Below are 21,341 nucleotides of genomic sequence, written 5' to 3' on the forward strand. Positions count from 1 at the left end.
GGCCCCTAGAAACATCTGCAGTGTCAGAGGGAGGGGTGGCTGTGGGGGTCATCAGTGTCACCTAATGTACACACCTATTGTAAGTTGTACGTCCTGGCACTTAAAAAAAAGTACTTGGCATCGTGTAGCGTATTATCCCGGCTATCTGTGTTGTATGCGGGGAAGGGGTTAACCTAGCGATTGTTAGTGCTTGGCACTTGGTTCTAGGAACATCCTTAAGGCGCCTCCACACCGCCGCGCGGCAACTCGCCGCCTCTGTTCATTTCAATGAGGGAAGAGCAGAGGGGAGGCGGTTACAGAAGCGGCTGTTGACCAGGAAGCGGTTGCCGCCCACCTGAACGTGCACAGATTTTGCCCTACCGCTCCGCTTTCCCCGTGTGGAAACTTTCGGCGGCGGCAACAGCAGCTGCAGCAGCCGCTTTTGAAAAGGCCTGGCCCTTCACACCGCCGCGCTGAGCCCTCCGGCAGCGAGGCGGTGATCAGGGCGGTCGCCGCGCGGCGGTGTGCAAGCGCCTTCACTGTAACCACAGCGAGGGATTGTTGTTTCTCTTTCTTTTGACAAATGTACTTATTGTGAGTCTCTTTGGATAAAAGCGTCTGCTAAAGCCCTCAATGTAAATGCAAATCAGCAGCACACATGCGGGTTGAATCCCTCCGCCTGCAGATCGACTTTGATCAGAGCTGCCAGTGTGTCTCTGGCACGCCCGTGTTAGAATACCACGGGGCTCGTCACGGTGCAAAGGTATCACCGGGTTCCCCTCCCTCCCGCCGGGGAGCTGAGGGCAGGACCCATGCCAACAAACGCTGATTGCTAATAAATCAAGATAGGTAAAACGCTTAATGTGATACAAAACGGTATCTGTGTACTGTAATCGAACCCTGCAGACAGGGGGTTGAACTTGGAAAAAACAAACCACAAATCATCCATCCACATCCTTGAATGATGTATAAACACATCTCAGAGCTGGCTCCAGGAGCAGCAAAGGGAAATTCTCTGGCGAGCTCAGAGCTCTTGTGAGAGTGTGGAGAGAGGGAGGGAGAGGGAGGTAGCGAGAGGGGCAGAGAGGGAGAGAGGCAAAGAGAGGGGGAGAGAGGGAGGGAGAAATGCAGAGACCGAGAGAGGGAAGAAGAGAAAGGGAGAAAGGCCCTAAGAGGGAAAGAGAGGGAGGGAGGCAGAGATGGAGAGAGTGAGGGAGGGAGAGCATACCTTTCACTGTCTTCACAAAGACCTGCTTCTCTTTGGTGGGGTCCTTCTCGTCCAGGAGGAGGCCGTGGAAGATGCGTCCAAACGTGCCTGAGGCGGAGGAGCGAGAGCCGGAGGTTATTTAGGAGCAGGACGAGCAGCCAGACCCAAATGTCAGTGATGTTCAACGGAGCCACGTCTGGGTCTTATGCTAATGTGGCTGGGCGAGGTCTACGTCTCTCAGAGCCCGCTCCATCGCGGCCAGACCTGTCACCGCAGAGCGCCAGACCCGGAGTGACGACCTGGAACACTGAAGAACTTCCTGAACCTTCCCCGGGTTCAAGGGCTCAGTAGCTGGTCGCTGGTCACGTCTTTACCTTGTCAGTACCCCTGACGTACCTGGTAATTCCCGTTACCCTGCGTCCGCGAGCATAACTAGTCGACTACCTATCACAACATAGACCCCTACGTACCTAGTCCTAGCCCTCTATCACACCTGGTCGTTACCCCTTCACAATACTAGTCAACTCCCCAAACACATCTTGTCAACACCCTACATAAACCTGGTCCTAACCCCTCCACAACGCTAGTCATACCCCCTAACCTACCTTGTCAACATGTTGAATAGGTATGTTAACCAGTCAACACCGCTAGTCATAAGCCCTAACCTATCTCATCAACATGTTGACTGGGTACGTTCACTAAACCACACCGCTAGTCATAACCTCTAACATACCTCGTTACCATTTAGTTGGGTAAGTTAACTAGTCCACAACACTAGTCACAACCCCAAAACATAGTGAGTCACCTTCCCTCACGTACACTCATATAATTAGTCCCGTCTTGTATTCATCGCCGCTGTGTTGATGTTTTGATTCGAGCACAAAGGCAGATTTCCCCAGAGCGAGGAAGGTGAGTGCAGACGCATCTCGGCTCTGCTGGGCACCCAGGAGCTCACAGCAGAGCTCAACTGCCCTTTGTCTAAACCGCCGTCAAGTTGATTCAGGGACCGCAGGGGAATTAACGATCCGCTCGCGGTGAGACGGCATTAAGCAAAATAAACTATCAACGTAAACTCTCAAAAGAAAAAAAGAGAAAGAACAGGCCGCTGAACGCGGGCCCCGGGGCCGTCAGGGGCCCCGTGTTGAGACACGCGCCCAGGAATGGCTGCTCCACTGCCTCTGTCCTGAGCGGCGCGGAGACGAGCTGCCCGGACACGCCCGCACCCCACCGCACGAGAACATCCAGCTCCCCAACGCACACCCGCTCCTCTCCCTCCTCCTCTCCCTCTCCCTCCCTCTCCCTCCCCCTCCCCCCCTCCTCCTCCTCCTCACCCTCCTCCCCTCCCCCTCCTCCTCCTCGCTGTCACCGGAGCCCGTCGGGGGTTCTGAGTGGCAGAACGAGGTGTGTGAACTACAGGCAGGTGGCTCGCTGACGCAACAACCGAACGCCACTGACGGACGGCCCGGCCGGAGTTACAACACGCAGGTGTTTGCGTGCGTTCCGGGAACTGCTTTCTATGCTTACCGATATCGGTCGTGTTTCCGATTGAGTTAATGATGTTCTGTCAGTAAGTCGTTGCACTAGCATTTTGTCTTTACTTGCGTGGTAAGATCAAAAGATGATTTATGATATGATGACATAAATATATCAAAGCTTCTGCGAGTCTGGACTGCATCGGAGAGTTCCCAGCCTGATGCAGACAATATAAAACAATAAATGATTATTGCACACTTGCTCATCTGATTTCCTTTGTCTGATTTATGCGGATTCCAGACGATGACCCTGGTCTATTACTTTATTGAGTTATGACCATTGTTAAAGTATTTGGTCTTCCTACATGATCATCCCTGCTGTTGTTGGAAAGGAAAGCTAGACTGAAAAGATTATATGTTTTTGTAACTCCAAATGCACCTGGTGTATAAACAACCTTGGTTCAAGGTTTACCCCATCACACTCAAAAGCTAATTAATGAGTAGAAACAATCTGGTTTCCTCACGGCTGACGGGAACAACACGGTGGAAAGCGCCTTCTGTTGGGATACCTCTGCTATTATGGTTGGCAGCGGCTCCACGTCTACACGCGGCTGTTCTGAGGCTGTGCTGTCTGTCATCTAGGCTGTTGTGAAATGCACTGCATAATGGCATGCGTGCGTGTTTTTTTTTGAGAAGGTGTGTGTGTGTGTGTGGGTGATCGTGCATTGATTGTGGCGGCGTATATGTGTTCATACAATGGCATGACTGTGTTTGTACACGAGCGTGACTGTGTTTATGAGCGTGACTGTGTGTGCTTACGAGCATGACTGTGTGTGTACATGTGTGCGTTTGTACTTTAGCGTGGGTGTGTACGAGCGTGTGTGCGTGTTTGTCAATGAGCGTGACTGTGTGAACGATTGTGTGCGTGCGAACGTGTGTACGTGCAAGCATGTGTGTACGTGCACGCATGCGCATATACGCGTGCGCATGCGTGTGTGTGTGTGTGTATGCGTGTGTGCGTTTGCGCGCGCGACTGCGTATGAGTGAGTGTTTCCAGGGTTACCTTCGTGCAGGACGTCCCGCAGTGTGACCCTCTCCCGGGAGATGGCGATGTCCTTGACCTTGGCCTTGGCCTCCATCAAGGTCACGCTGCGGAGGTCGTTCTTCTCGATGCGCAGCGACGGGTAGCCTGCACACACACACACACACATCTGGCGTTAACACAACCACCAGGAGGAACCGCACACACACAGACACATCAGGAAGGACTACACACACACTAGTAGGAACCAAACACACAGATCTGGAGTTACCACAAACACATTAGGAGGAACCACACACACACTAGTAGGAATCAAACACACATCTGGAGTTACCACACACATCTGAAGTTACCACAAACACATCTGGAGTTACCACAAACACATCTGGAGTTACCACAAACACATCAGGAGGAACCACACACACACATCTGGAGGAACCACACACACACACACACATCTGGAGGAACCACACACATCAGGAGTTACCACAAACACATGAGGAGGAACCAACCACACACACACATCTGGAGGAAACACACACATCTGGGGGAACCACATACACATGAGGAGGAACCACACACACACACACATCAGGAGGAACAACACACACACATCAGGAGGAACCACACACACACACACACACACGTCTGCCAACACGATTTTCCCGCCACTAATCGATGTCGTCTGGTGACCCCTGGTTAATGATGATGTTCAAAGGAACATTGACGTGACCCCCTCAACTAGAAGCTCACGGCCCCCCAGCAGGAGGGACCACCATCCTGGAGGAGGAGAGGGGCCCGTAACCATCGGCAACGGCGGTGACGTAGAGACCCCCAGCGTGGCTGAACACTGAGGTTTACACCGGCCTGGCACCGAGCGGGCCGTGACGCACCGGCCGTGGGGATCCCCCCTGCTGCGAGTGACACACACACACACACACACACACACACACACACACACACACACACACACACACACACACACACACACACACACACACACACACACACACACACACACACACACACACACACACACACACACACACACACACACACACACACGGCGGGCCCCCAGCCTGTAAACACACACACACAGCCTCTGTACACAAGCCGCCAGAGAAGAGCGATAGCTCTGGCACGCAGGCTGGCTGGGAGGTTGGTCTGACGCTTGGCGGTGGAAGAGGCAGGAGGTTCCCCAGCGGTGGAGCACAGGGCTTTAACATAGGGGGAGGCGTGGCCGTTAAACAAGAAGCCTTGAAGGCAAGCGGCACTGTTCATCACTGCTGCACTGATGGGCAGGATTCTTTTCAGACCAATCTCAGGGATATTTGTTCAACCGTTTGTTCTTTCGTTCTGTTTTTTTTTTTTATACGATAAATCGACTTCTCTGAAAGGAGAAACAAACAAACCTGCAATGTAATTCTTCAGCAGAAAGCATTTTGTGTTTGTTCTTCTATAACCAATGGGTCTGTTTGCCTAAAGTGGACATGAGAAGTTGTTCTTATTTTTTTTTAATTATGTAACAAATCCAAACTAATGGCATTCCTTTGTCCTTCCGAACCAGAGCCAGATATCCTATCATATCTAACAGGCCCAGCGGGCCATGGACTGGCCTCACAGAGTAATTAATCATTAATATCTACACAGGCGTGGTTATTTTCCGTTCTGGCGGTGATTAATTGTGATCCCGGTGCCGGGGTTAATCCTGTTTACTGACCACAGAGCAGCTCTCCTTTATAACCACCACTGTCTCTGTGAGCTGGACCGCTGGGGCGTGAAGAACAAGCTATGGTTTCCTGGTCCCCCCCCTGCCCCTGACCGCTGGGACAGTCGAAGCAGAACAGTCTCAGCGGGGGTTCTTAAAGAGCCAGTGAACCCCAAACCACGTCTTCTATGATAGCAAACATAGTAATCTATGCCATTTTATCACTGTTACTGAAGTCCCCAATTTAGAGAAAAAAAAAGGGGTAAAACCGTCTGTTTTTGCCGTTCTCCTCAAAACACGATGTAAACGTTACTCTGCCCGTTCTGTTCATGACGTTAGACTACCTCTTCCATGGGTAGTCTAACGTCGGCACGGTGTGGGTGGGGGGGTGCTGAGCTCTGTCTGGGCGGTGGCGGACTGCAGTGTCCGTGAGAGAGTTGGGCTTTTCGGGAAACGTGTTTTTAACACCACGGTGTGTGTGTGTGTGTGGCTGGTGAAGCTCCGCCTGAGCAGCGATGCGTTTAATGCCCGCGTCCGAGTGAGGTTAAGGCTTCCCGGACACCTATAGTATAGCTCTACGGTGTGTTGAGCATTTCATAGACAACATCACTCATTGTCAGGCTCTTATCCACACTAAAAGTCTTATAAAGTTGCCGTGGGTCGTAACCAGGGGAACAACACTCCCCCCACCTTTCTTAAACTCTCAGTCCAAAACCCATTTTTTATTATTCCCATAGTCTCCATATTCCATCTGAACCAGTGGGCTCACAGTCTCATTGAGCCCAAATCGGGTTGCGATCCAGTCGGGAAAACGGGTCCTGGCCTTAGATTGCCCAGAACCCCTCTTAAAAGAAGGATCACTGATTTGGGGTACTGAGTGATTTACTGAGTGTGCAGTTCGACCCTAGTGACACACTGGATTTGTCATTCAAGGGGGTGAGACAGTTTGAGAACCTCCGAGTCCCGATTATGGAGCTAAACACGTCCCGGTTGTAGAACATGGCTCACTGCTGCCATCTGGTGGCCAATTCAAGTTTAGATGAGCTTGAACCACACATTTCTAAAACACACATACACAAGAAGGAGTCATTTAGAATTAAGAAATGCAGTGATGACTTGAATGATGTGACAGCAATGGTGAGAAGACATGAAACACAAAAGGGAATGAATGGAAGCACATGAGGCGATGCTAGGGATAAGCTAGCTGTGGTGCTGAAGTCAATGCTAGGAAGAGGCTAGCTGGGGTTCTAAAGTCAATGCTAGGAAGAGCTTGTTGTGCTTCTACAGTTAATGCTAGAATGAAGAGTTTTGCCTCAAAAGCCTAATAAGGATAAAATGACGAAAACCTTTGACTGGGCTATAGTAATAACAGTGCTGAAATGCCAAACAAGACCGAGACGCCAGCCAATAAATACATTAGAAATACTGGCTTCTTATGCATCCACATTCTTGCGCAGATGGATCCCATTTGACCAGACATTGTGCTTTAATAATGCTAGTGTGTGAAGTTATCCTATGATTACTGGAATACCACAGAGCCCGGCTCCCTGCTACCGCTAGGTCTATGTAGCGTTGGGCTAGCCAGACCGTGCTAAGCTGGGCTAGCCAGACCGTGCTAAGCTGGGCTAGCCAGACCGTGCTAAGCTGGGCTAGCCAGACCGTGCTAAGCTGGGCTAGCCAGACCGTGCTAAGCTGGGCTAGCCAGACCGTGCTAAGCTAGGCTAGCCATCATGCTGTGCTGCAGAGGGTACTTCCCCCCGCTCTGTCAGAAACCACAGGTGGAACTTACTTTTGGTTTCGTGGGCGGGGGCACCGGGGATGGGGTAGGAGGAGGATGCGGCGGCAAGCTGGAGAATGGGTGCAGTACCGGGATGGTTGTCTGATGGAGAGAGGAGGTGGAGGAGAGAGTGGAGGTGGAGGTGGAGGAGAGAAGAGGAGGAGAGAGAGGGAAGGAGAAGAAAGGGGCGGAGGAAAGAGAGGGATGGAGAGAGGGTGGAGGAGCGAGAGAGAGAGGGATGGAGAGAGGAGGTGGAGGAGAGAGTGGAGGAGAGAGGAGGTGGAGGAGAGAGTGGAGGTGGAGGTGGAGGAGAGAGAGCGGGATGGAGAGAGGAGGTGGAGGAGAGAAGAGGAGGAGAGAGAGGGAAGGAGAAGAAAGGGGCGGAGGAAAGAGGGATGGAGAGAGGGTGGAGGAGCGAGAGAGAGAGAGAAAGAAAGGGGTGAAGGAGAGGTGGTTAATGGCAGGATAGACAGAGAGCCATAGCGAGAGAGAGAGAGCCAGAGCGAGAGAGAGAGAGCCAGAGCGAGAGAGAGAGAGAGAGAGAGAGAGCCAGAGCGAGAGAGAGAGAGCCATAGCGAGAGAGAGAGAGAGAGAGAGCCAGAGCGAGAGAGAGAGAGAGCCATAGCGAGAGAGAGAGAGCCAGAGCGAGAGAGAGAGAGCCAGAGCGAGAGCGAGAGAGAGAGCCATAGCGAGAGAGAGAGAGAGCCAGAGCGAGAGCGAGAGAGCCAGAGCGAGAGCGAGAGACACACAGAGACAGAGAAGGGGTGTAGAGGAGAGATAGGAGGTGAATGGGCAGAAGAGAAAGAAATCGAGAGACAGAGTGAAAGAGAGAGACAGAGACAGAGAGAGACAGAGAGAGAGACAGAGAGAGACAGAGAGAGAGACAGAGACAGAGACAGAGAGAGAGACAGAGACAGAGTGAAAGAGAGAGACAGAGACAGAGAGAGACAGAGAGAGAGACAGAGAGAGACAGAGAGAGAGACAGAGACAGAGACAGAGACAGAGACAGAGAGAGAGAGAGAGAGAGAGAGAGAGAGAGAGAGAGACAGAGACAGAGTGAAAGAGAGAGACAGAGACAGAGTGAAAGAGAGAGACAGAGACAGAGACAGAGAGAGACAGAGAGAGAGAGAGAGACAGAGACAGAGACAGAGAGAGAGACAGAGACAGAGAGAGACAGAGAGAGAGACAGAGAGAGAGAGAGAGAGAGGAATGCTCAATGGAATGCTCCCCATCATTACAATATGAGCTCATCTAATGGATGCCTGATTGCAGATTGGTTAGAGATACGCTGGCCGCCTGACATCCATTACATTAGCAATGCTCAGATGGGTGAACCCACCGCGCAGAGGGGAGAGTGACCAATAAAAAGGGTATGGTACAGGGGGTAGACACACAGTTCTGGATATGAACGCACAGAGCCAACAGACACAGACAGATGATTGGAGGCGTGACATTATGGACATTAGTGACAGTGGTTCACCACTAGGTGGCGACAATGTTACAACACAAAGACAAAGCACCCTAATGTTAATCATTTTGTAAATATACGAAAAACAAAGCAAGCAAGTGAGAATATGTGCGTGATAATAATGAAGCAAAAGATCAGCACTCTAGTGCCCCTATATGGTTGATGGATCAGCCTAACAGCCAATCAGTGGGCTGCAACAACTGTGGATGGATACGCCCACTTTGGATGTTACACAGGGAATGTTCCATTACGCCTTGTTATGGTTAATCAGCAACACACCTTGGGGCATAATAGTAGCCCTTAACTTTGAAACACTAGGAGTATAATTAAAAATCAGTAGGATTAAGATGCATTGCATATTGAAACAGGAAGCTCTGGGGCGGGACCATACAAAATGATGCACGTGATTGGACCAGCAGACGTATGTCAGTCACAGAAGTATATATAAATATAAAGTCATTTAAATAACAGGGGAGTACAATGGGACTGGTTGTGAGTGCGTGACAGCTTCCCAGGCAGGAACAACAACATCCTGAGCTGCTATCACAACCTGCTGCCTCCCCTTAAGCTCACTGCCTCGCTTCACAATCACCCCATTGACACTTTAGCGTGCCGCGCACCTGCCTCGCTCAGGGAACACCGGGTTTGACGTTGGTCTGCCTATATGAATCGCTCGCAGAGCGAAAGGTTTTAGCGTGTCTTTAGAGGGTTTGTACTCGCGGTGAGTAGCTAGCTAGGTACCGTTCTTTCTTGGTTTTGCTATCTAGCTGCCTTCAGAGCTCTGTCTTAACTTACCTTAGAACACTACAACGCCGGAGAGCAGCGCGAGAACCGTCTAGAGACGTTTTCAGATCAAATAATATATCAAGCCCGCTGCAGTATTTAGGTATTAGTAGATATTAGGTATTAAATAAGTACAATAGTAGACACATTTAATTCGTGCCCCAACGTGAACCAATGTGACTCAGCTCGCAGAAACAAACGCACAAGCATGTTGACGTGTGGAGGGGTGACATTAAGGTCAGAGGTCAGGGGTGTGAGGGCGGAGGTCAAAGGAAAGGCTGGGGGAGAGAGGGCGGAGGGGGTGGAGGTCTTACTGGTGACGGAGGCTGCGTTGTTGGGGGTGTCCGCCCGCAGGTACTGGGTAGTCTGGGTGGAGGGCTGGGAGAGGCCCTGGGAACTCCCGCTGTCACTCACACTGGGGGAGCCGGGGGAGAGAAGGGGGGTACGGATGTTATGAGCAGATGAAGACGATCCATCGTTCAGTACCTCGGTCCACTTTCACTTTGCCAACACATCTGGTGTTGCTCCGACACACCCAATGGCTCTCAGTGGGGTGAGATCAGACTGATGCCGTCTCCCGGGTCAGTACGCACTAACAAAGTGCTGCCTTACAGGCACCATTATCGGTCGGCGAGTCAATAAACGGACACTTAGCTTGGACGCAGCAAGCTACAGTTCGGCTCAGTACATTACAATTACAATTAGCGCATTTAGCAGACGCTTTTATCCAAAGCGACTTACATCGGTTAATACACACATTGACACGCCGACGGCAGAGTCAACCATGCAAGGCGACAGCCAGCTCGTCAGGAGCAGGAGCAGTTAGGGTTAAGTGTCTTGCTCAGGGACACATCGACTCTCAGCTAGGAGGAGCTGGGGATCGAACTAGCAACCTTTCGGTTACAAGACAACTGCTCTACCTCCTGAGCTAAGCCGAACCTAAGCCGAGTTCATCATGGTAGTTTACACTCATACGCTAATTCTATAACAGGAAATCCCACAATCTGCAGGGACAAAAACTAGGATTGACATTAGATTTATGTCGTACAGCCGACCCCCCCCCCCCCCACCCTTCTCAGCCAATCACAGAGCTGCGTCACAAGCTGCCAGAACATATTTTTTTGTCGGTAACTTAATTCACTTTCTGAGAAGACTATTGAATTTGAATTAAATAAATCGGACCGTCTTGTGGTCTTCAATAGCTTCGTGTGACACGATTCACGTGACCAGACATATTAATTAGTAATACTTCTAGGTACTACTAAATGTTTGGGCTCTGTTCTCTAATGCCCCTTTACCCTTGTGGATCAATAACCCCTCATCTCATCTTCTTCCCTCTGACATTATAACGTTTTCCTTTTATGGATATATTTTATCTTAAACAAATCATCAGATCACATTTATCGTACAAAGTTTTTAGAATGCATAAAGTTAGTGTTTTGTCTTTATGCATGTTTTATGTTAATTAGAAAACTTCAGTGGCTGTTGGTTTGACCGACGGTAGACCCAGACACTGTTGTTATTTTCCTTATGGGGGGGGGGGGGGGGTGATCGTCTCCTTTAAAAGAACATCCACCTACAATGGGAACCCAGCCAACTCTGCACTTACCACCGCAGGCCCGTCCACGTCTAAAGAGCTTGTATCCTTGTGTCCTCACGAACAACCTCATCAAAAGTCGCTTTACGAGAAAAATCTAAAACTAAACTCAAAGCGACCTCATTGGCCTTCAGCGTTCCATTGGCTCACATGTCTGTGACATCACATTTAACGGGTTGCCTCTTTCATGTGTACGAATTTATGTGCCGACGTCTGTCCTAGCGTCTTCACGTCTGGGAACATTTTATAGGATGCAAACGGCGAAGAGACACCACACGAACAAAACCACGGGAGCAGGACGTCGCTTCATAGCTGGACTGACTGACGGACTGACTGACTGACGACCGCCATCTTGAGGGTGAATCATCAGTCATTAGTAAGACGACTAACGGGAGATGGCAGAACCCCACGGTGCCCCTCACTGAAGGCGTTCCTCACCGTCAGGCCTGAGCTCTTCCTGGGGTTAGTGTGGCTGTGGGACGACGTGTCCACCTAAACCAGTCAGCCGAGTACCAGGCCCCAGTCTCCACGCTAGCGGTCGCATCGTAATCCCTCAGACTTAGAGTAAGTGGGCCCGTCCCGGTCTGTATATAAACACCATCTCAGCAGCACCCTCCTATCTCTCCCTCCAGCCCCCTTCCTCACTCCATCTCCCCCTTTCTCCCCACCCTCTCCCTCCATCTCCCCCTTTCTCACTCCATCTCCCCCTTTCTCCCCACCCTCTCCCTCTCTTGCCTATCTCAGCCCCTCTTTCGCAACGCGATCCCAGAATGCCCCCTCTCTCTCTCCCCCCTCTCCTTCCTCTTACACCCCTTTCTCCTCCCTCTCCTCCCCCTCAGCCCTCTCCTTCTCCCTCCCGCCTCCCCCTTTCTGTCACTCCCTTCCCTCTCTCACCAACCCCCACCCCCCCTTCTCTCTCCCACTCCATCCTTCTCCCTCCCCCCTCTCTCCTAGAGAAGAGAATGTAGTGGATCCGGGGGGGGGGGGTGGGGGTGGGGGTGGGGGTGGGGGTGCTGTCAGTGCTCCACCCACCTGTCCTCCATCTCCACCCTCTTCATGCTGTGCAGGTGGAGGATGGCCAGGATGATGGCCACCAGGAAGATGACGATGCAGCAGACGCTGACGCTGATGTAGAACACCCGGGTGGAGGTGGTGGGGGTGCTGATGCCTTCCACTGGGGGAGGGGGGGGGGGGGGCGAAGGTCAGAGGTCAAAGGTCAAAGGGTCAGCCACCTTTCAAAATGTTTGAAATAACATTCACTCAATCTTTCTTAGATCCAGGGAATAAATATTGAGGAGCCCTCGTTTAGAGTGCTGACAAGTTAGAGATACTATTCTAATTAAAAGGCTGATAAATTTAAAAAAATCGAATGAAAACAATCCTGACAAACCACAGAAAAAGATTTTTAGCGGTTACCATTGTAATACAATGGTCGGCATATAAGCGACCAAATAGTCATAAGAAAGGCCTAACTCCAGACCAAGCCAAACCGTTACGAAGAAGGCCGTCTCTTAGCAACTCAAGGAGGAATGCCTCGTTAAAGGAGGCCTCTCCATCAGACTGAAGGAAGTAAACACTGTTCAGGTTATCAGATTTGTGGAATGCACTGCAAGGAGTTGGTCCAATCTTATTACGGAAAACAGGTTATTTGATCAGGCTTCACCGGTGGGCACACCGCTCTCTTAGAGAGGAAGAGAGGGGGGAGAGGGAAGGAGAGGAGAGGAGAGGAGAGGAGAGGAGAGGAGAGGAGAGGAGAGGAGAGGAAGGGAGAGAGGGAGGAGAGGAGAGGGGAGGAGAGGAAGAGAGGGAGGAGAGGAAGAGAGGGAGGAGAGGGGAGGAGAGGGGAGGAGAGGAGAGGAAGAGAGGGAGGAGAGGAAGGGAGAGGAGAGGGGAGGAGAGGAGAGAGGAGGAGAGGAGAGGAGAGGAGAGGAGAGAGGAGGAGAGGGAAGGGAGAGGAGAGGAGAGGAGAGGAGAGGAGAGGAGAGGAGAGGGAAGGGAAGGGAGAGGGAGGAGAGGAGAGGAGAGGAGAGGAGAGGAGAGGAAGGGAAGGGAGAGGAGAGGAGAGGAGAGGAGAGGAGAGGAAGGGAGAGAAAGGGAGAGGGGAGGAGATGAGAGGAGAGGAGAGGAGAGGGAAGGGAGAGGGAGGAGAGGAGAGGAGTGGAGAGGAGAGGAGAGGAAGGGAGAGAAAGGGAGAGGGGAGGAGATAAAGGGAGGGACGAGGAGAGGAAGGGAGGGACGAGGAGAGGAAGGGAGGGGGGGATGGAAGGACGGCGGTAATAGCGGGGAGGGGTGGGGTTGAAGAGGAGAGAGAAGAGCTGGGGAGGACTAGAGGGGAGGGACAGAGGGAACGAGAGCGTTAATGATGGACAGAGGAAGATAGAATGAAGGTACCCCCCCCCCCCAGACCACTCTCCCCCCACCCTAATGGAGCCCCTCTGGTACACCGGCGGCTCCGTCTTCAGCGTCTGGTGAGAGGCCCTCGGACCACTAAGAGCTCCGGGGGCCCCGGGCAGAAGAGAGGAGCTCCAGCAGGGACCGCTAATGGAGCAGCAATGCCCAGGCCCGGAGCCTCACAACGGGCTGGTGACGAGCAGCCCTGCCCCCCTATAGCGCCCCCCCTCCCCCAGCCAGGAGGGACCGGGCCCTGCTGGGTTACTGATAGGAGCTGTGTTCCAAAGCGCTCCCTATACACTCACTCAGTATGCCCTATGTAGTGTTCATGACATAGTGCACTACATAGGGAGCAAACAGACGAGAATTCGGACACTACGCTGAACATTTGTAAACGTCATTTGCGTCAGTGAATGCGTCGGGTATTTGTGTGACGCAGAGAGACGCGCCCACATCATGTAAACAAACCGGGCGCTCACGAGGAATGCTGGAGGTTGTATTGATGTTGATCCTTTCTTTGATCAAGTTTTTTTTAAATTAATTTTGAATGTTACATTTTCTATGTTAAATCCCAAATACATTGTTGACATTTCTAAACTAAAGCCGCAGACTCCATCATTAAATGTATTCGTTTTCACGGTTATTCAGCTTCTTCTTCTCCTCCGGAAGAACACGACCGCATTGCATTGTGGTATACGGGAGTATCATGTAGGGAACATCGTATGTTGGGTATTTTAAGTCCACTATATAATTAACCACTGAGAATTCGAACAGCACTACAAAATGGCGAGCACCCTATATAGGGCACTATATCCGTGATAGGGAACGATTTCAAACACAGATAGAGAGTGCTTCAACCGGAGTGGGAATCTCCGTCTCTCGTTCTCTATAACTCTCCCTCCCTCCCTCCCTCACCTCACCCCCCGTCTGCACTTCCCCAGTGTGTGAATCAGACACACTTAGTTCCACGGAAGAGGAGGCACGGTGTGGAGACCCTACTCTGCTGATCCTGCCCTCTCATATCGTCCTGTCTGTCTGAGGCCCAGCGACGCCACGCCTGACGGGAGGAGCACTGAAGGATGAGAGAGAGGGAGAGAGGGGGGGGGGGGGGGGAGAGAGTGAGAGAGAGGGAGAGAGAGGGACAGAGAGGGGAGAGAGAAAGAGAGAGAGGGGAGAGAGAAAGAGAGAGAGAGAGAGAGAGAGAGTGAATACTTACCATCAGGTCTTTGAAGGGTGGCATTGTTGGAGAGGGTAGGGATCTTTGGTTCAGAGTCTATTCCTGAGAGAGCGAGAAAGAGAGATTAGATGCAAGGACTGGTAGCAGCACAATGATGAACTCTGTTCAGACCATCAGATATCCAAGTAGGACCTGAACCCATGGAAGGAAAAAGGTTCAACCTGATGCATTCTGGGATTGCGTTGAACTACTTTTGTCGAAGCTGCTTTTAAAGCCTAATTCCAGTAATGTGTTATTTAATCCATTGGCTACTTAATTCATGCATCAGTTCAAGGTGAACCGACAAAAGAGCTCTTACTTAAAAGGGATAAGACCCTTTGTTTTTTCATTGGTCGAGGCATGAACTTGGATGTAAACTACAGGACCCTACAGTGGGGTTTACTGAAGAGTCTCGTTGTACATCACAAGACACCACTTAGGAACAGGAGGGAACCATTGTGAGCCAGGAACAAAAACAGATTCAAGCCAGCTGCGTACGACACAGTTCACATGTAGTTCATAAACCGATACAAGGAGTGACTGTGAATAACGCAGCTGTGCACTTTATGCAAATCCCCTCAACCAATAACATTGCACATCCTTAATTTGTGCAGGTCCCGCCCAACCACACGGCCCAAGCCAGAGTAGTGTTCACCCACGACAACCACTACCTCCAGCCCTCCATGTGGTTCAGAAAACACAAACGCCATTTATTCAGCGGGGCTAATTTGACTCATGTGCTCAGAATAGAGCGGCTTATGAATTCTCCGCTGGGAGGCTGTTGGTCGCATATAATTAACGTCGGGGGGGCGGTTTGTAAATAGACGCCATTGTTGGTGTCGTTTCCTGGTTTTAACCCGAGCGTGGAAATACAGCAGGCTGAATGGCTGATTATCTTCGTCTGGGTGAGAACACGCGTGCGTGTTAAGAGGGACTGGCACACACTATCGTTAGTGTGACTCAAGTTATAGAACAGTTTACACTTGCGTTTTGATCTAAATAAACTCAAACAGATGGATTCGAAGCGGTATCATTTATCATTGAACCTAACAATTGTTCGTGCTTGGCACTTGGTTCTATGAACATCCTTACTGTACCGACAGCAATATATTGTTGTTTCTCTTCCTGCTGACAAGTGTACTTATTATAAGTCGCTTTGGATAAAAGCGTCTGCAAAAATGCCCCAATTATTGTAAATGGAATGTGAATTTCTTTAGGCAGCGTCCAAAAGGCTTTGTTAATGTTTGAGGCTGATGATAAATGTGATGGTACTCTAGAATCAAAAGAATAAGTTCCTATATCGGCGTCTAGAACCAGGGCAAGGGGTACCAGTCCACAACAACCCCTCCTTGTCTGGTGTGTTCTGGGGGGGGGGGGGGGGGGTGGTGGTAACGTACGTTTGTAGCAGATTTTCCTCCTCTTGAAGTTGAGCACTGTGAAGTTGGAGGCCTGGATGGTGAGGTTGAGCTGGACCGTGAGCAGCGCCTCCCCGTCCACCTTCCCCGAGCAGAACAGGTCCACACGGAACACTGCGCGCGCACACACACACACACACACACACACACACACACACACACACACACACACACACACACACACACACACACACACACACACACACACACACACACACACACACACACACACACACACACACACACACACACACACACACACACACACAGTATTATTAACCCAATGGACCAACAGGAGTGTACTCCATTAGTGCTAATCTGAGCCCTCACAGATGGCCTAGCGCTCCCTGGTCCAGGCTGCTGTTCTGGACCCTTCTAAAGGACCAGTCCCTCACATTAACACCAGCCGCCACGCCTAGACCCCTGCTCTGTGAGCCCTGTGTGTAGAGGGCTCTCCAGGGGCCCCCCCAGGTTCAGCAGGGGCCCCATGAGGTGACTTCCTGTAAGGGGGGGGGGGCAGGAAGCAGGGTGTGGGGCTGGACTGGACCTCAAGCGACCCCTACACTCACTCCTTCTGGCTGAGCTCAACACCTCCTAGTGGCCACCTCTGGAACTGAGGGCCAGCGTTCAGCGTGCTGAACCTAGCTTCAGGAGCACGGAGCTGGACCAGGAGGTCTCTGGAACATCCCTGGTTCTAATGAGCATGCTCTGCATGGTCGACGTACCAGAGGAGACCGAGGGCACCTCCCCCAGGTTGGAGATGTTGCTCTTGGGCTGGTTCATGGCGGCGGGGTTCTCCACCTGGAAGCCCAGCCGGTAGTCCGCCTGAGGAGACCACAACACAACGCGTCCGTCAAGACGCTTGTGGACCAGCCGTTTCCAGCCGATACGACCACAGAAAACACATTGAGAATGAAACGGTCAGACAGCCTGTTGGCTAGCCTTTACTCTCATATGCCAAGAACAGTAAACAGTGGATTTATATTAAAATAAAGGTGTGTGATGATAAAGGTGTAATGTAATGTTGTGTGCCGCTAGCCTGTGTCATGCGATCCAACATAGCGGGGTGTGATGTAATGCGAGTGATGTAATGTCTGCCGATTTAGCATGACGCAATGTGTTGTGATGTAACGTGATGTAATGTCGTGCCTACCTTTGTCTTGGAGAACCAGGTGAAGTGCAGGCTGTTGGTGTCGCTGGGCACGGGCATGATGAAGGAGAGAGCAAAGTGGCTGACCACGTTGTCCCGCACGTAGTACAGCTCCGCGTCGAGCCCTGCCGTGGAACGCGTAGTGATCGGTAAATAGACTGCATTTATACAGCTCTGTTCTAACTCGAAGCGCTTTACAAGATTGCCTCACATTCACCCATTCAAGCACACTTTCACACACCGACGGCGGAGTCAACCATGCAAGGCGACAGCCAGCTCGTCGAGAGCAGTTAGGGTGAGGCGTCTCGCTCAGGGACACCTCGACACTCACAGCTAGGAGCCAGGGATCGAACTAGTGACCTTCCGGTTACCAGCCAACCTGTTTTACTTCCTTACTTACTACTTGTTTAAAAAGGCACATCAACACAGTGGTCAACTCCATCTGAAGGGTCTGGGGTCTGGAGCCCAGCTCCAGACCCCACAGTGCTGAGGTTCTTGGGTACTGAGCAGGGATGTTTCTAAGGTATCTGAAGGCAGCGGGATGAATCTAGTCTAGTGATAACATAAAAGACATCTCAGTGCAAGTACTCAACGGATGGGACTAGACCCCTTCACCTGTGGCGTCACAGAGACGTGGAGGCACGCCGTGATCGTACAAGATGTTCCGTTCTTCTAACATTATGAGATTGTGCGATGAATGTTCGCAATTACAGCGTTTACTCTCCACCACTCCCCCCTCCCACTGAGTGTAAGCCTTTTAATTGGCTCATTTGTAAAGTGGTCGACCACCACCAGGAATGACGAGGTTCAGAACCACGACAAAAGGACTGGCTCTCCACAGACGGGCTCCTTTCAGAAGGAGAATGAGAGCAGAGAAAGCCTCACTCGGCCACATGAAAGACGGCACTAATGTCCCCGAGTTCCCGACCAATGACAAAGGCAGCTCCATCTGCTAGCACTTGTGGCGTTTCACAGCCCGGGACTAGAGAGACTAGAGAAACACAGCAAACCCAAGAAGGAGACTCCGCTTTGATAAGACTCCACGTCTCAGGCGAAGGACTAGAGAACAGGGCAAACCTTTTCCAGATTCTATTTGTGTAGTACGATATCCATTCACAAGCTGCACCGCCAGGGTATACTCTGTACCGGTCAGCATCCTGTGCTGCATGACCAGGCGATGCACAAAGCCTGGGGGAAACACACTAAAAGCAAGAAGAGACTGACGTCTCAGACCAAGGACTGGAGAGCAAGGAGTCAACCTTTGCCCTGTTCTGCACACAGCAAAGCCAAGAACATGGTAGCGTAGTACACAACGGGGAACCGTGTTCACTGTTCTGATCAAGCAGGAGGTTAGAGATGGTTAAGGTGAGGTGAGGGACAAGGTGTGGGTCGGCTGAGGGATTTGGGAGGGTCTGCTAGGGGTGGGAATCTCTTGGCACCTCACGATTCGATTCTGAGGTCAATGATTCGATTCTCAAGCGATTATCGATGCCATTTTTTTTTTTTTCATGTGTGATATTCAAAAATATACATATACTGTTTACATCGGAGTTTGTTAATCTCTTCCTACTTTTGTGATGATCATTAAAAGACATCAACAGATGAATTAACTTATCTAATATTTTATTGGAGAGAAAGCTTTTGTCACAAATATGACTTTCTATGAAGAATGCTATAATAATTCTTTTTCAGATTATTAATTTATCTGAATTGAGACGGAAACGTTCTAGAAGAATCGATTATTTTTCCCACCCCTAGTCTGGTGAGGGTCTTGGTGAAGGCAAATAAGTTTAAAATATTTCAGCCAAATAACTTCATGTTAATTTCAATGCCCCTGAGGACCACAGTGTCATTTCACCCATTACAGGGTCCCGACGAAAAGGCTGCAGAAACAAAGCCAGCCAGGTCTCTCCCTGGACTGGCAGAGGGCAGAGGACCCGACGAAGGGCCGAGCGTGTGAGGTTGTAAAGGCAGGACCCCCCCCACGGGGGCCTGGGTCGGGCGCTGGAGGCCCAGTGGGTCTCTGTCTGGCGGTCCATCCCTCTCCCAGGATCAGGTTGGGAGATGGGGGGGGGGGGAATGCGCCCCAGGGTGTGGGGTGGTAAGCTGACACACACACCCCCCCCCCCCCACAGACACACCTCCACAGACGTGGAGCACAGCTCCACAGGTAGGGCTGGCTGGATGGAGATCACAGCAGGCATGGGGGGAGTCAGACGCCTCATTTACATTACATTCAGCAGACGCTTTTATCCAAAGAGACTTTCAATGAGACGATGTGTCAGAAGAAAGAGAAACAACAATATATCTCTGTCGGTAGTAGGTACAGCAAGGATGTTAATAAAACCAAGTGCCAAGCCCCAACAACTGTTAGGTTAACCCATTCCCTGTGTATAACAAGGCTAGCGGGGATAAGAGATAGGAGATAGGATAAGTATCACATTAGCTTGAGGATCAGCCTGGCCAACATGGTGGGATGTTAGCGGGATGTCGTAAACATATGGCCTGTTTGGCCCTTTCGGATGGTACCCTTGAATACGGGCTATACAGATAAAGGCCTCCACACAGTTTTTAAGGGCATACCTTCACAACCTAATTAATTCAAACAATTAATTTCACGAATCAAACATACAACTCAAAGACGATAAGCACACGATGACATCTTCGGATCTCCCAGCTCAAGGACAGGACTGAGACCGGATTTAGACCCCGTATTAAAATACCTCTCTGTGCGTCCCACTCCAACCGGGGGGCTAAAAATACAGGTGTTAACGCATAGAGGACAGACGTACAGACGCCTGTATGGTACGGACACCCGTTGCAGCGTAATTATGACAGCTGTCTGCGGTGGCCATGAGGTTGTTCACACGTTACATGAGAAGGGCCGGCGAGAGGATCACTGGCGTAAAGCTGGGAGGTGTATGTGGAGAGAGCGGGATCGCCGCATGTTTACCTACGGGCTCTTTTCTGGAAATTAAAGGCCTTGTGAATGTGATAAAACGTGAAGTGATATGATCTTCTTGCGATACAAAGCAGAGTGAATTTCACAATCGGCTTGGTACGCATATCTAGAACACTGGCAACAACGTCACCGATCTGTGAAAGCATGGAGTCAATCACTCGCCCGCCAACACCCGCCCTCTACCGGAGGTCTTCTGACCAATCAGGGCGGGATGCCAGACATTTAAATCATCCTGGAATCAGCTGCAAAAAGGCTCAAAACTGCCATCTGTCTCTCAGTGCAGTTCCACTGGGAATGCCCAAGGAAACTGGAGGGAGGGAGGGAGGGGACATGCTGGTTAGCTCATGTCAGAATGATTTGTGCTAGCTTAAAGGAAAACTTCAGGATTTTCAACCTGGCAACCTAATTTTCCGATCGCTTTCTTGGGGAATAGGATAGGTCTCTAGTTATGAGCAAAAACACTGCTGCCTTAGTCCACAAAAAGGAGGCTGCGATCCAACCCGTTTGGGCGGCAGCAGTCACAACACCCAGTCAATATTTGTCCCCTGACAGGCTCATAATGTAGTCTGTCATTATGAAAAGGTCCCACACAGAGGAACACGACCTGTTCCTTCACATTTCACTTGATGACATCCGTTTGTTATCGTGTCCAACCAAGTCCGGCTCAAGGAGAAGCCCGACTCTGGAATCTCCTTGCTGCAGGATGCTTCCCTATACTATTGTTCTTACAATCTTAACCCTCCAACCACCGAATCTTTTAGATGACCCGGTTGGACACAACAACCAAACAAACCGTGATCAAGCCAAGGGTAAAGAAACAAGTAGTATTCCTGTGTAGGGATCCTTAATGATGGAATAGAACCCAAGCCTGTCAGAACAAGCCCTTTAAGAGGCAGTGACGGGCTCCATTACCCAAAGGATTAAATTGCCGCCAGTTTTTTGCGGAGGACGTCAGCTGCGTTCTCGTTCAATCCTGGACCGATCTCAAAACTCGTTGTCCGTATTCACAACTTCGACCCAAAATGATCGGAAAACAGGCTCTGGGTTGAGAGCACCTCAAGCTCTCCTTTGACAGTGGCAGCGAGCTCATAACAGATCTGTGGGCTACGGCAATGCTTCTGCTGCCAGGCAGCCAGCCAGCTCCCAGTGAAACTACTATCAAACTGTCACACTG

At 50.8% G+C, this 21,341-nt stretch overlaps 1 protein-coding gene across 2 annotated transcripts in view; it reads right to left on the reverse strand.

The window, feature by feature from the left end:
- The window catches only part of ryk (receptor like tyrosine kinase), a 45,518-nt gene that overhangs the window by 13,324 nt on the left and 10,853 nt on the right, over positions 1 to 21,341 (reverse strand). Inside the window, exons 2-10 of one of the 2 annotated variants that reach the window (XM_056603605.1) lie at positions 17,209 to 17,330; positions 16,781 to 16,880; positions 16,038 to 16,169; positions 14,641 to 14,703; positions 12,066 to 12,207; positions 9,751 to 9,851; positions 7,198 to 7,287; positions 3,722 to 3,847; positions 1,208 to 1,294 (exon numbers count right to left, since the gene is read on the reverse strand). In XM_056603605.1, coding sequence (XP_056459580.1) covers positions 1,208 to 1,294; positions 3,722 to 3,847; positions 7,198 to 7,287; positions 9,751 to 9,851; positions 12,066 to 12,207; positions 14,641 to 14,703; positions 16,038 to 16,169; positions 16,781 to 16,880; positions 17,209 to 17,330 — 963 coding nt within the window. The remainder of the gene's footprint in view (positions 1 to 1,207; positions 1,295 to 3,721; positions 3,848 to 7,197; positions 7,288 to 9,750; positions 9,852 to 12,065; positions 12,208 to 14,640; positions 14,704 to 16,037; positions 16,170 to 16,780; positions 16,881 to 17,208; positions 17,331 to 21,341) is intronic. The other variant, XM_056603607.1, reaches the window with a different exon arrangement.

The sequence above is a fragment of the Gadus chalcogrammus genome, chromosome 12, assembly GCF_026213295.1.
Source record: "Gadus chalcogrammus isolate NIFS_2021 chromosome 12, NIFS_Gcha_1.0, whole genome shotgun sequence".
NCBI classification, from domain to species: Eukaryota; Metazoa; Chordata; class Actinopteri; order Gadiformes; family Gadidae; genus Gadus; species Gadus chalcogrammus.